Source organism: Mastigoproctus giganteus, chromosome 10 (genome assembly GCF_048544385.1).
Source record: "Mastigoproctus giganteus isolate SK-2022 chromosome 10, ASM4854438v1, whole genome shotgun sequence".
In the NCBI taxonomy this organism is placed as follows: domain Eukaryota; kingdom Metazoa; phylum Arthropoda; class Arachnida; order Uropygi; family Thelyphonidae; genus Mastigoproctus; species Mastigoproctus giganteus.
In genome coordinates this window covers 7,784,475-7,799,286 of record NC_143584.1, presented here as the reverse complement: position 1 = coordinate 7,799,286, position 14,812 = coordinate 7,784,475, and the positions used below count along the sequence as shown (strand labels likewise).

The following is a 14,812-nucleotide window of genomic DNA, read 5'->3' as shown; positions in this document are numbered from 1 at the left end:
AGTGCACATGGAAATTGTCTGACTTATGTTTATGATTGGATGTGAAGATGTTAAAGAAGTGAACAATTATCTCTTTCAGCCGGCAGTGAAAAAATATATTCATGATATGTCAAGTGACATATTAGAAACTCTCACTGCAAGATTAATCTTTCAGTGAGAGTGTGGCTATGAGTAGGAAAATAAAAGGCTTTGTGTTGTGCATTCACCCAACAGGGCTTGACAGTTTTTTGCTTGAAATTGATGAGTCAAATGACACACGAAATCATGTACAGTTAGCATTAGTAGAGACATTTGATGCAAGAAAGCAAGCTTATGCATCATCAGCTCAAAAAAAAAAATAAATAAATAAAAAATAACCACTTCCACTTCACCCCTCCGTTCGTTCGAAATACCTATCCAGCTGAGCTTTAAACTTATTTAGGCTATCAACTTCCACGACAAGGGATGGAAGTCTGTTCCACCAACCAACCACCCGCTGGCTAAAGGCAAATTTCCGCACGTCTATCCTACATCTGTCTTTCCTCAATTTGAATTTATGCCCTCTCAGGTGATCATTCTGAGCAAGAGGAAGAATCCCATCAGCATTGAGCATGCTCAAACCATTCAAGGCTTTATACACCTCTATCAGATCACGTCGCTGGTGCCTAGTCTCCAGACACTGTAATTTGCAAAACTTAAGCCTTTCTTCGTAAGACCACCCCTCTGTTCCATTCACTAATCTTGTTGCCCTTCTCTGCACTCATTCCAGCAGCTCTACATCCTTCTTGAAATGAGGCCTCCAGGCCTGTATACAGTACTCTAGGTGTGGCCTGACCATTGCCTTATACAAGGGAATAATCACCTCCTTATCCCTGCTAGAAAAATTCCTATATATCATTGACAATACACCATGAGCTACTCTTGCAGCCCGTCTGCACTGCTCAAAGAACTTCATATCTGCCTGCACAACCATCCCCAGGTCCCTTTCATTCTCTACCACTGTCAGTGTAGTACCACAGAGTTGATACGTTGCTCTGGGGTTGCTGTTTCTCATGATGAGCGGTGTCCATTGATTACCACTCTCTGTCTTCTCCCCCTCAACCACCCCTTTATCCATAGCAGCAATTTGCCTCCAATGCCACACTGCTCCAATTTGTGCAGCAGTCTTCCATGTGCAACAGTATCAAAAGCCTTTCTAAGATCCAAGTATATAATATCAAAGTTATTCCCTGCATCCAGTTCTTTTGTGACTGCATCATAGTATCCAATCAAATTGGTCAGGCAAGACTTCCCCCTTAACAAAACCATGCTGTGTCCGAGCTATAACTGAAGTCTTGTCTAGATGATCCTGCAGTGTTTCTTTAACCAGTGCCTCCATTAATTTTCCGGGAACAGAAGTTAAACTCACAGGTCTATAATTACTTGTGTCAGCCTTTGATCCTCCTTTGTGAATTGGCGTCACATTTGCACATCTCCAGTCCATGGGTACCTCCCCTAAGTCCAAGGAAGCTCTCATAATTATGGCTGAGGATTTGCTTACTTCCTTTGCAGTTGATAAGTATTGTGCATTTTGTTGAACAAGGCTCCATTAAAGAGCATTATTATATTTTGCAAGAAGTTTTCTGAAACAACTAGTGAAGCATTTTTCCAGCCACTGATGACTTCAATGAAAATTCATGATATCAAATGGAAACACTGCAAAAGGGTTTGCACTGGTGGCACTGCAGCTATGAGTAGGAAAATAAAAGGCTTTGTGTTGTGCATCCACCTAAAAATACAAGTTACTGTTTCCTCCACTGTGAAGGAATGCCGAAAACCTTGCCAAAGCAGCTTGGTATAACCGAGTGAATGAACCCAAAATTGTTAATTTACTGACTCTCACTTATTCAAAGCACTTTGTAAAGAAATGGGATTAGAACATCACTCCTTACTTTTCTACACAGAAGTTGCTGGCTTTCCCAAGGCAAGGATTTGTCTAGTTTATACAAGCTTCATAATGATATCAAGCAATTTATATTAAATCATAATGAGCCTCATTTTCTAAAACTCCTTGAAAATAGCTTTTGGTTGACTAAACTTGCTTTAGAGACATATTTGAGCATCTTAATGAATTAAACAAGAAAATGCAAGGCCCTAAAGAAAATATTTTAACATGTTTGGACAAGATTAAACATGTTCAAGAATAAATTAGGGATATGACAAAATAAACATGGATCATTATAAATGTACCAACAGACCAATGAAGCTATAGTGACAGTTCAGGAAGTAAGCAATATATCAGAAATATTAGATTTGGCTGAAAAATATTTGAACATGTTACAAGATAATGTTCTGCATTATTTTCCATCAATGAAAATGGAATAATATAACTGGATTCATAATCCCTATGGAACAACTCTCAACGTCTCTGCTGAAACACTTTCCCTAAAAATGAAAAAGGAATTTGCTGATCTGAACAACAGAATGCTACAAATTAAATTTGCTGAATTCCCTTTGGGTGTTTTTTTGGAAGGAAGAATATCCTCAAATATCCAACTAAGCTATTAATACTTTACTAACGTTTCAACGCACCTCTTTAAACTCAGCTTTTCAACATTAATGTGGATATAAAAAAAAAAAAAAACAGCAAAAGATGCTGTTTGCTGGGTCTATATCATGAACTTAGGGTTGAAGGTAAAACTGCATTGCTATTATTTATTTTTTTTTTTATTTATTTATTATTATTATTTTTTTTTTTTAATAAATGGACATTGTGGTTGACTTGGGGATTTTTTTTTTTTTTTTTTTTGGGGTGACAGTAGATAAGTTTGCTTCTTTGAATCATTTGGCCTGATTAATGTTAATACTTAACCTTTATCAAGACTTCAGAATGATATAAATGGTTGAGATACAAATCCTACAGTAGAAGAGTATCTCAGTTGAATTTCTAGGAACATCAACATCCTAGATACAGTTCTGTTTTTATTTATGGAAACAAAAAAACAACCAAAGTAATCCAAAATTAATGACTGCCATAATTTCATATTGTACATAAATGATATGCAAAATCAATAAGCCATATTACTCTGTGATAGTAGAAAAGGTGAAATGGCCAATAAAAAAGTTAAACGAGCAATTCAGAAATATCACAAAACTTAAAATAATCCTTCTTATCCATTACAACTACAGCAATACCCCGCATAGCACTGATAATTGGTACCGAAACTGTTTCTGTGTCTCGTGAAACTGTGCTGATTGAGGTATAATCGTAATGGGGTGTTTTGTTTTTTGTTTTTTTTTGTTAATTGTTGGTGCATCGGATTCTGTGGCCATAATGCACCTCCCAAAGTTTTTCCATTTTTACTCTGATCCAAGCCCAAGACAGGATTCGAACCCGCAACCTTTGGGTTGCCAGGCAGACACTTTACCCACCCGGTCAGCATAATGGGTTTTAATTGAATATGTACCAGAGAAACAGCCTATAAACAAATTATAATAAATTTATACACAGTTTGTGCTTGACAGCCAATTAAAAGGATTTGAAATAAAAAATATTGCAAAAATTTTATTAATGAAAAGGTAACATCATGAGAAATGAGAAAAAAGCTTTGTTTATTTAGGTATTTCAATAATAAAGTCTGGTGGAGTCATCTCTTCTTTTTCTTGCCGTAGAAGTGTTTGTGGCATCGAATCCCTTCTTTTAAAATTTTCCGTATCTTCATGCTACGTTCAACATCCGGATCTCCATTCATAATCACCTTGCAGGCAGGCCATGTCAACTCCCCAAAAAACTTTCTTTCTCCAATTCTTCCGTTGAAAATTCCTTTGGTGCAATTCCAGTGTTATCCACTTCAGAATTGTTTTCCTCTTCTTCATATGCAGTTTGCTCGTCAAGTTCAAGGAGAGAGTTGCATCATCATTTGCAAAGTTTCAAATCCCAACTCTTTTCTGATCTTCACAGTGTCTTCGGCAATTGCCTGAACTTGCAATTCAAAAACAGTGAAATCATTTGCCAAAATGGGCAAAACATACTGCCAAACAAAATGCATGCTGTTGGCAGTGATTTCTAGCCAAGATGCAAATATATTTTTGATTGTATGTGATGTGAAATGAAAAGCTATCATGTCGTCTCAACAGGATGAAATTAAGAATACTGAACACTGTTGCACGTTGCTGCTGACTGCCTGAGGGGAGCTATTGGCACACGTGCATGTGAGACAATAGTTGGCACTGCAGCATATATGTATGCATACCTAGACTACGACAAAGCAGCATACATGTAGAGTACGTGTCTAGGCTATTGAATGAGTTTTAATATGTACAGTAAATTTTTGACTTGAACTGAAAACCATGTTATAGTGAAACCCGAGCTGTTTGAAGCCGTGCTAAGCGAGGTACTGCTGTATAGGATTTCAGTTCCAATCAAATTGGCAATATGTGCGTATGCAGAAGATTTAAGAAGTCCAGTTGGCCTGCCTCACTAAAATCCACTCATGCACACCTTCTAGATGGTAAGCCCTGTTACGTCACTTAGGTGGCAACGAATGTGTAGAGTGGTTCTCTTCAAGACGCCTCGTCAGAGTGAAGAGGAAAAGACTAAACCATCCAGCATATGACAGCACGACGAAACAAATGGCCCTCAGTCCCCAGCGGCTTTCACTACCCCTCTTACAGCAGCGAGAGGATCAGAGTGGAAGCAGAGGGTGCTAAGAATCTCTGCGTACAACCAGGCTGCCATTCACGGAAACTGAACTTGGCCTGTTACAACGTAAGATCACTCTTCGGTGAAGACAGAATATTAGAGCTGGAAAAGGAATTAGAAAATGTGAATTGGAATGTCATCAGTTTAGCTGAAATAAGAAGAAATGAATCACTTATAAGTTTATCAAGTGGAAATCTGCTGTACACCAATGGAAACAGTGAAAGGAGGGAAGGTGGAGTTGGTTTCTGGTTTCTTGGTTTCTACATCACCAAGGGTGTCAAGACTAATACTCAAGATTTCTAAGAGGTACAAACTAAAGGTTATAATGATTTATGCACCAACATCGAGCCATGATGATGAAGAGGTTGAAGAAATGTACACCGAAACTGAGTATTCTAGATGAGCAGAAAACCCACTACACTATTATTATGGGTAACTTCAATGCTAAGGTTGGAAAAAGACAAAACAGCGCAGAAAGGGAACTACAGGAAATTTTGGAATTGGTGAAAGACTTGTGGAATTTACAGAATCTCAAGGATTGTCAGTAATGAACACTTTTTTCAAGAAAAGGGTGAAGAGAAAGTGAACATGTAAGAGTCCAAATGGATTAAGCTAATGAAATCGGCTTCATCCTCACTAACAGAAGATATATTGTGAATGATGTTACCATCCTGAATAAGGTAAATGTTGGAAGTGATCACAGAATGGTAAGATGCACACTTGATATAGATGTAGGAAAGGAAAAAAAATTGACTCGAGTAAATAATACAAAAGTCTTTGAGATAACAGAAGAGGAGAAAAAGCAGTAAGTACTGGAACTTAAGAACAGGTTTGAGCTTCTGCAGACTGCTCAGGACCAAGATATCGACAAGGAATATTACAACTTTCTGAAAGTGATAAAGCCCAGGAAACCTATAGGGAAAAAGAAATTCAAAGAAGAAAAAAGTAGTCAAGAAACACTTGTTATGATGAACCGAAAGGCGACAAATGAAGAGCAAGATAAACACTGACAAGGAGAATATTGAGTATGAGTTATGCAAAGCCATTAGAAAGAGACTCAGAGAAGACATAAGATTTAACACAAGAAAAGTAGAACAAGCATTAAGGAAAAACAAAGGACTTAAATCAGCAACCATGAGCAGTAGAATGCTCATGGTTGCTGAGAATAGCAATGGTGTACTTATAAATAGCAGAGAAGGCATAATTCAAATAGCAGAAGACTACTATAGAAAATTATACAAGGAGCGAGGGAATGATGCCAGCAGTGGTGAAGATGGATCACAAATTAGCAACACATACGACATACCCGATATTCTTTCTGATGAGGTAGAACATGTATTAAAGAAAATGAAGGATCAGAAAGCCCCGGGGGAAGATGAAGTTACTGTAGAGTTGTTAAAATTGGGAGGAACAGACATAACACAAAAACTGGCAAGACTCTTCACAAATGTATTAGAAAAGGTGTGACACCTAAGCAGTGGAATAATGCAATCATAGTTTTGCTACGTAAGAAAGAAGATAAACCAGAAATTGGAAATTATAGACCAATTAGCTTGTTATTCCACATCTACAAGTTATTCACAAGGATCATTACTAACATATTAGAAAGAATACTTGATGAGAATCAAACAAAAGAGCAAGCTGGCTTTAGGATAGGATTCTCAACTATGAATCACCTTCACATAATATCATAGCTAATGGAGAAAGCAAATGAATATAAAACACCATTATGCCTGGCATTTGTGGATTACGAAAAGCCATTTGACTCCATACAGCATAAGGCAATGTTTCGAACACTGGAAAGACAAGGCATAGATACCCCATATATTATGATTTTGAAGAAAATATATGAGAACACTACCTCCTTTATTAGACTAGACAAAGGCAGTAGCAAATTTAAAATTGAGAAAGGAGTTTGACAAGGAGACACAATATCTTCGAAGCTGTTTACTGCTGCCCTTGAGGAAGCTTTCAGAAGATTAGACTGGTCGCAGAAAGGACTTAATGTGAGTGGAGAGTACCTAAACCATTTACAGATGACATTGTGGTCATAAGCCACGATACCAAAGAATTAGAGGAAAATCTTAATCAGTTATGCACAGTTATAAGGATTTTGGACTAAAGATGAATATGGCTAAAACAAAAGTAATGATGAACAAGTATGCCACAGAAAGGGACATAATGATTGAAGGAGCAGTAATTGAAAAGGTGGAGTCATATACTTATCTGGAACAAGTTATTAGCTGTAATAATGATAAATGGCTGGAAGTCAAGAGAAGAATAAATTTTGGATGGATAGCATTCAGGAAATATAGTCACATACTGAAGGGCAATATCCCAGTTTGTCTGAAATGTAAAATAATGAACCAATGTATAGTCCCCACCATGACTTACGGAAGTGAAACTTGAGCACTCACCAAAAGAATGGAAGAGAAGCTGAGAACTACACAGCAAAGAATGGAACGAATTATACTGAGAATCAGACTGTTAGATAAGAAGAGAAACACATGGATTAGGCAGCAAACTCAAGGACATTCTTATCAAAACTAAAGAACTAAAATGGTCTTGGGCAGGACACATAGCTCGAAGACATGACAGATGGACTAAGAAAATAACAGAATGGTATCCAAGAGGAGCTAGAAGAAAACCTGGAAGACAACGGCGGAGATGGATAGATGAAATTCATGAGTTTGTGGGTAGTAAATGTATGGCCATTGCACAAAACAGAAGGAACTGGAAGTTGCTGGAGAGGCCTTCATCCTGCAGTGGATTGAAAATGGCTGATGATGATGATATGTATGCAGCTTAATAACAAGCTTAACATTCCAACCACAGTTAATATTTCCTTATGTAATAATAAACCATGTATATTTTTTGCCACTTAATGGTGTCCTAATTCCTGGGGAAAAATAAATCCAATGTATAAACAGACTAGTACAACTTAAAAAAAAAAAATCTAAAAATTTATAATAGCAGTTTTCAACTTGTGTATACTGAACAGTAATTATCTTCCGAATTGAAATACTTTGTCATATCTCATTAATATTCAGCAGGTTAATGCAATAAATGTATTCTCTAAAATAATGTAACATGGCAGAAGTAGACAAAAAATACTGAAAGGAATTACCTCACTGTACACAAGCCACATACATCTCATGATAGGAATGCTAAATAAAGTGAATTTCCATACTTGGCTTTTCTTCCTAATGTTGAAGATTTGATTCCTCATATACTAGCATTCTGGCTCCAATTAACTCACAGATTTCTACCTTTCTAGACTTGCACTACCATATTTCAACTTAAAACCTACTAAGGACAACAGCATGAATTTTCTACAAGCTTCTCCCATTCTGTAACAAGCAAAGTGCACTTTATGAATGGACCAATAAGGCTTCACACATCTTGCAGTCAATTTGTCAACCCTCTTCCCCATCCCCCCCCCAACATGGCAAGTAATCTAACAGTAGCAAAAGAGGACTAATGTGTACGTTCATGAATACAGACTAGAGTAGACACAAGCATTAATAAAACAGACATCCAAAAAGGGTATGAAACTTGCTGCTTCAGGAAGCAGCAAGTTTCGTAACTTTGTGCACTTTACTATCAGCAGCCTGTACAATATTAAGTTTCAAATATTTTGAAAATGGATAAATCCCACTAAAAAAAAAAAAAAAACACAAAAGCAAATGGAAAAATAGCTTAAACAGTATTATGTACCATTATGGTGACTCACCAGATAAAGATAATTTTCTTGTAGTAAGTTTAATGGCCCTTCTATTTTGTTCTCTCTGTCTCTACAGGAAAATAAAAACAGATGCATCTATTATTTATGGTATTCCATACGTAGTAAAAACTTTCAACTTTGCTTATTAAGTAGATGACAACTAAAGAATGCAAGCATGAGTTTAACAATAAAAAAAAAAAAGTGGCTGTATAAAAAGTAATGTAATATACTTTGTACATCTTTGCATTGTATTTGCAAGTGGATTTATTTATATAAGTTCTTTATGATGGTTGGAGTGTCTGCCACTCGTTTAGAGAATATTTTATGGGAATGAACCCAGGTCTCATCTAAAGAGGTCTAGGTTCAATCCTAGCAAAGGTTTATATGTTGAGATTGCATTTAGTAGATCTTAAGCAGGGAGAGAGGACCATGAACATGAGTTAATCTAGGTTTTTCAGTCTGCACTAGATTCAAATTAGCCCATAAACACAAAGACAATACTATCATCAAACTAGTGAATGTGTTCCCGAAAACAACGTAAGTTGTTTTTGTGAGGCAACACCATTTATTTACAGGACAGATGTGGGTACAACTATTATGCATATTTAATGACAGATTAAACAAGGTATATTGTGAAAAGGAAGGCAGAAGTGCAATAAAGTATAAGTAGGCATAGAGAAAAACATGCATTTTCAAAATATAAGCTCTATAAAATAGTTTCTTCTATATTAGTCTGGCTGTGTATGCCAACACAAATTTGCACATTGTTAGATCATATAATGCCACAAAAATTGCACAGCCCATTGCTAGCTGCTGTGCTATTATGTCAGCTGCAACAAAACAATGAAATTGTAAACTCTCCTGGCCTCAGTTGTCCAGAATTAAATGGATATTATTATTATATATTCACATTGCCCACTAAAGGAATGGGAGCAGCAACTATATAATGAGATTATATGTAATTAAATAAGTCCAAAGGAACATACAGGGATAATTCAAATGATAGGTAGGAATCATTGCATATGCAAAGATGTCACAATGAGATTTCACACAAATGATGCAAGCTTACACAGCAAAAAAAAAAAAAAAAAAACACCCTACACACACCACATCTAATAATTTACTCTAATCCTTTCTTATATTTATTCAAACTATCCACTTCCACAATTCCAGATGAAATTTTGTTCAAACAATCAATTACTCTCTGGTTGAAAACAAACTCAACGGTGAGATTTGTTAGTGATGAATCTGGCAGGAGGTTGCAAAGAATCCATGAGAATGAGGAGGTCATCAATGGAACCCCCCCACAAGGATCCATGCTGAGTTCATTGTTGTTTTCGATATTCATTAATGATATTGATGATGAAGATATATCAGACTTAATTAGTATTAGTAATGGCAAATGATGCAAGAAAGCAAATTTATACAGGATTGGCTAAAAAAAAATTTACCATATTACTTTTCTAACCCCTTGAACAGTGTGTCTAGTTTTTCCTTGAATTTATTTAAGCTATCTATTCTACAATACCAGAAGTATGTTCCAACAATCAGTTACCTACCGGTTGAAGGCAAATATTCCACACATCTATCCTGCAGCCATCCTTCCTCGATTTGAATTTATGCACCTGCTCATGTGGAGTCTAGGATTCCATTCAGATCCTTAAACACCTCAGCCAGATCTCTCAGTTCTATAAATTGCACTCTCTAGAGACTGCAATTTACAGAACTGAAGCCTTTCCTGATAAGACTGCTTTTGTTCCACTCATTAATCTTATTGCTCATTTCTACATTCAATCAAACAGATCCACATCCTTCCATAAATTACTCTTCCAGACCTGAATGCCGTACTCAAGATGTGGCCTAATAATTGCCTTTTACAATGAGATAATCACCTACAGGCAAAATGTGTGTATATCAATGACACCCCATGGGGTGTCATGGCAGCATGTCTACACAGTTCAGAACTTCATATCTGCAAATTACCCCCAGATTATTTTCCTTCTCCATTTCCCTGATTGTGGTACTGTACAATTGACACTTGATTCTGGGATTACTGCTACCCATGTGAAGTACCTTGCTTTCAATGTTAAACTTCAATTGCCACTTCTTAGCCTATCCACCTAATTTATCTAGATCTTGATGCAATAGCATACCTGATTACTGTCATTAACCACCCTGCCAACTTTAATATCATCTGAAAATTTAGACAATAAGAATTCTGGAAATACAATATGTAAAAAAAAGGACTGACAAGACATAGAGTGGGAGGGCTCTTAGTTAAAAAGCAAATAAAAATAATGTTGTGCATCCAGTTGACATGGGTGGCCAATGAAATGTAGAACCAATCTAGTGACATAAGAGAAAACATCAATGAAGAAATCACTGGGAAAATGAAAATGAGAGTAGGAGTGTATTGTTCTGCATCCCTTCAGAATGACACCATGTCTGATATAATGCAGATAATATAAATAATAGCAGGATTTTCAATGATAGTAATCAGGGTATGGCACTATCAGATTTAGAAAAATTACACAGATTAGCCGACAAGTACAATTACACAGATTTAGGATGCAAAGAAAAACAGAAAAGAGTTCTTTACCTATTTAAACTCAAGAAGGAAAGGGGTGAATCAGATTGGTCCACTGGATATTGATGGTTCAACAGTTGAGGATCCTGCTCAGGTGGCTAACAATCTAAACGAGTATTTTGCATCTACATTCACGCATGAGGAGTTATTCGGGAAGGAGAATGACGTAGGTAAAGTAAACATTGGCAGTGAGCTGGATGATTTTGTAATAACTGAGAGGAAAGTGGAGGAGAGATTGTTGAGGATAAACATAAAAAAGGAACCTGGGGTGGATGGGATCTATCCAGTTATATTAAAGGAGGCAGCAAAGGAAGTAAGCAAACCCCTAGCCATAATTATGAGAGCTTCTTTGGACTCAGGGGAGGTACCCATAGACTGGAGATGTGCAAATGTAACCCCAATTCACAAAGGAGGATCAAAGGCTGACACAAGTAATTATAGACCTGTTAGTTTAACTTCTGTTCCAGGTAAATTAATGGAGGCACTGGTTAAAGAAGCACTGCAGGATCATCTAGACAAGAATTCAGTTATAGCTCAGATGCAGCATGGTTTTGTTAAGGGCAGGTCTTGCCTGACCAATCTGATTGGATACTATGATGTAGTCACAAAAGAACTGGATGCAGGGAATAACTTTGATATTATATATTTGGATCTTAGAAAGGCTTTTGATACTGTTGCACATGGAAGACTGCTGCTCTAATGTTATTAGTGGAGTTCCTCAGGGTTCAGTGTTGGGTCCGTTGTTGTTTTCGGTGTTTATGAATGATATTGACGATGGTATATCAAGTTTAATGTCCAAGTTTGCAGATGATACAAAGGTTGGCAGGGTTGTTAAGGACACTACTGACGCTATGCTGCTGCAACAGGATCTGGAAAGGTTGAACAGATGGGCTGAGAGGTGGCAAATGAAGTTTAACATTGACAAATGTAAAGTACTACATATGGGAAATAGTAACCACAGAAAAAAAAAAAAAAAAAGTAAAGTGCAGCCATTATCAACCCACTGCAGGATGGAAGCCTCCTCAACAATTCATGCTGAGGGAAGTGGACCATAATCTGCCACGCTGGTCCAGTGCGGGTTGGCAGATCGACCGTATTCAGCAGTCAGGGGCTTGAACCCCGGTCTACTCAAAGAGCGTGTGCTACTTCACTCCCGCTCCTGACCACTCGGCTACGTAACCACAGAGCAACGTATCAACTCTGCGGTACTACACTGACAGTGGTGGAGAATGAAAAGGACCTGGGGGTAATTGTGCAGGCAGATATGAAGTTCTCTGAGCAGTGCAGACGAGCTGCAAGAGTAGCTCATGGTGTCTTGTCGATGATATACAGGAATTTTTCTAGCAGGGATAAGGAGGTGATTATTCCCTTGTATAAGGCAATGGTTAGCCACATCTTGAGTACTGTATACAGGTCTGGAGGCCTCATTTCAAGAAGGATGTAGAGCTGCTGGAACGAGTACAGAGAAGGGCAACAAGATTAGTGAATGGAACAAAGGGTTGCTCTTACGAAGAAAGGCTTAAGTTTTGCAAATTACAGAGTCTGGAGACTAGGCACCGGCGAGGTGATCTGATAGAGGTGTATAAGGCTTTGAATGGTTTGAGCATGCTCAATGCCAATGGGATTCTTCATCTTGCTCAGAATAATCACCTCAGAGGGCATAAATTCAAATTGAGGAAGGACGGTTGTCGGATAGATGTGCGGAAATTTGCCTTTGGCCAGCGGGTGGTTGGTTGGTGGAACCGACTTCCATCACTTGTTGTTGAAGTTGATAGCCTAAACAAATTTAAGGCTCAACTGGACAGGTATTTCGAACGAACGGAGGGGTGAAATGGGAGTGGTGTGTTTTTTTTTTTTTTTTTTTTTTTTTTGGCTGATGCTGAATAAGCTTGCTTTCTTGCATCATATGCCTCTACTAATGCTAATGCTAAGTAGCAACTGAAGTTTAACACATTGACAAATGCAAGTACTGCATATGGGTAGCAGTAATCACAAAATAAGATACCGACCATATGGTATACACACTCGAAACAGCACACAATATAAAAGACCTGGGGATAACTGTAGAGTCAGACAAAGTTTCCTGAGCAGACAGATGGTCTTCTAGGACAGCTAATGGGGTTTTGTCAGTGATATGCAGGAATTTTGCCAGCAAGGATAATGAGGTAATTATTCCATTGTATAAGGCGATATCTTCAGTACTATATATAGGTCTGGAATCCTCCTTCCAGGAAGGGCATGGATCTGTTGGAACAAGCATAGAGAAGATTAAGTAACAAGATTAGTGAGGGGAACAAAAAAGGTACTCTCATGAAGAAAGACTTTAGTTCTGCAAACTGGAGAATCTGGAAACCAGACACTTGTGAGAAGATCTGATTGAGGTAATACTTTGAATGGTTTAGTAAGCTAAATGTTAATGGCATCTCGACTCCTGGTCAGACAACACACATAAGGTGCATAAATTTAAGGATAAATTAGACAAATTATTAGTAAGGGATGGACATGCGACTTTGGAAGTTAATTTTTTTTTAGATTTACGATATATCATCATGGCTTGAGGCAGTACCATATCCAGGTATCATCGTAATGGGGGGGCATGGTGGCCAGGTTTTAAACGTTTTTTTTTTTTTTTAGATAGACGTAGGAACATTTGTATGCATGGCTAAGGGGGGTATATTCCCCCTCTGCTCCACCCTGAATACACCCTGGCTTGAGGCACTCCATAATTTATGGTGGGCCCCAAATTTAATGATGAGCACTGGTGCACTCAGAACACTGTTGCCAATTTAACGTTATCACTGACAGATCTCAATTAGTTGCTTTTTTTTTTTTTTTTTTTGTAAGCATCACCATCATGCCTTTGTTTATTTACCCTCTATCACATGACAAACCTGCTATTTCTGTTGTTCTGAGCCAAGCATTACTTAACTGAAAAAGGGATGCCTTGCTCTGATAGTTATTCATTTATGTTTATAATTTATTGAAGTGTCACTTCAGGTCCTTAATTTCACTTGAGTACTTAATGAGGCTGACTATCTCTCTAAGTTGGTATATTCCTCATTTTTGTTGTATACTTCCATTTGTTCAACATCTTCAATGATCAAGTCCATATTTGAGTAGGTTTAGGAGGAATTGGCACATAATCAGAATGATGTACCAGCAATACTGTTAAATGCAGATTGGTGTATTGAAACTTCCTTTTAGATGAAAGGCTATGAAAAGCATGGTTAAAAAAATGTAGCAATCCTTAAAATGGTCTTCCTGCCATATCACTGGCACTGCAAATGGCATAAATGTAATTTTTTCATTCAACCATCCTTAAAATGTCACTATACAACATATGCAGAACAGATATGTGTGGCCTCGAATGATTAACATGATCTCCTATTTTGCAGCCAAAATACAGATCATAGGCTTTCTTTATCATAAAAGAAATTGTTCTTCTGTGCTGTTCAATTACATATCAACCAAAAACAAACTGTCTGGTTTATTAATACACTGATACATTTGGGTTCTCAATATTTCATTTTCACACACACACACACTCAAGTTGTATATTAAATACAAATTATTAATTTATTCAATGATAATTTATTTCCTACTATCACATAAACTAATTACTGTCTTACTAATCTAATACTAAAAATTTTCAAAAATCTGATATCAATTTTGAAGTCGGTCCAGATAAGCCAGGGCAGCAGGGCTACAGTACAGAGGCCCACATTCTTCAAGGAGGGATCCAGCAAAAACCTTAATTACATTTTTTAAAGTAATTACTGAATATCATTAAAAATTCATTTTTAATAATCAGTAAAAGAATATTGCAAGCTTAAAATAATTT

At 37.2% G+C, this 14,812-nt stretch overlaps 1 protein-coding gene across 3 annotated transcripts in view; it reads right to left on the bottom strand.

The window, feature by feature from the left end:
* Acn (apoptotic chromatin condensation inducer acinus) overlaps positions 1-14,812 on the bottom strand; it is a 295,740-nt gene that overhangs the window by 198,938 nt on the left and 81,990 nt on the right. For all 3 annotated transcript variants that reach the window (XR_016547575.1, XM_090383866.1, XM_090383867.1), the window contains exon 4: positions 8,394-8,454. Coding sequence is in view for 2 of the 3 variants with exons in the window: in XM_090383866.1 (XP_090239992.1) it covers positions 8,394-8,454 (61 nt within the window). In the remaining variant the exon portion in view is untranslated. The remainder of the gene's footprint in view (positions 1-8,393; positions 8,455-14,812) is intronic.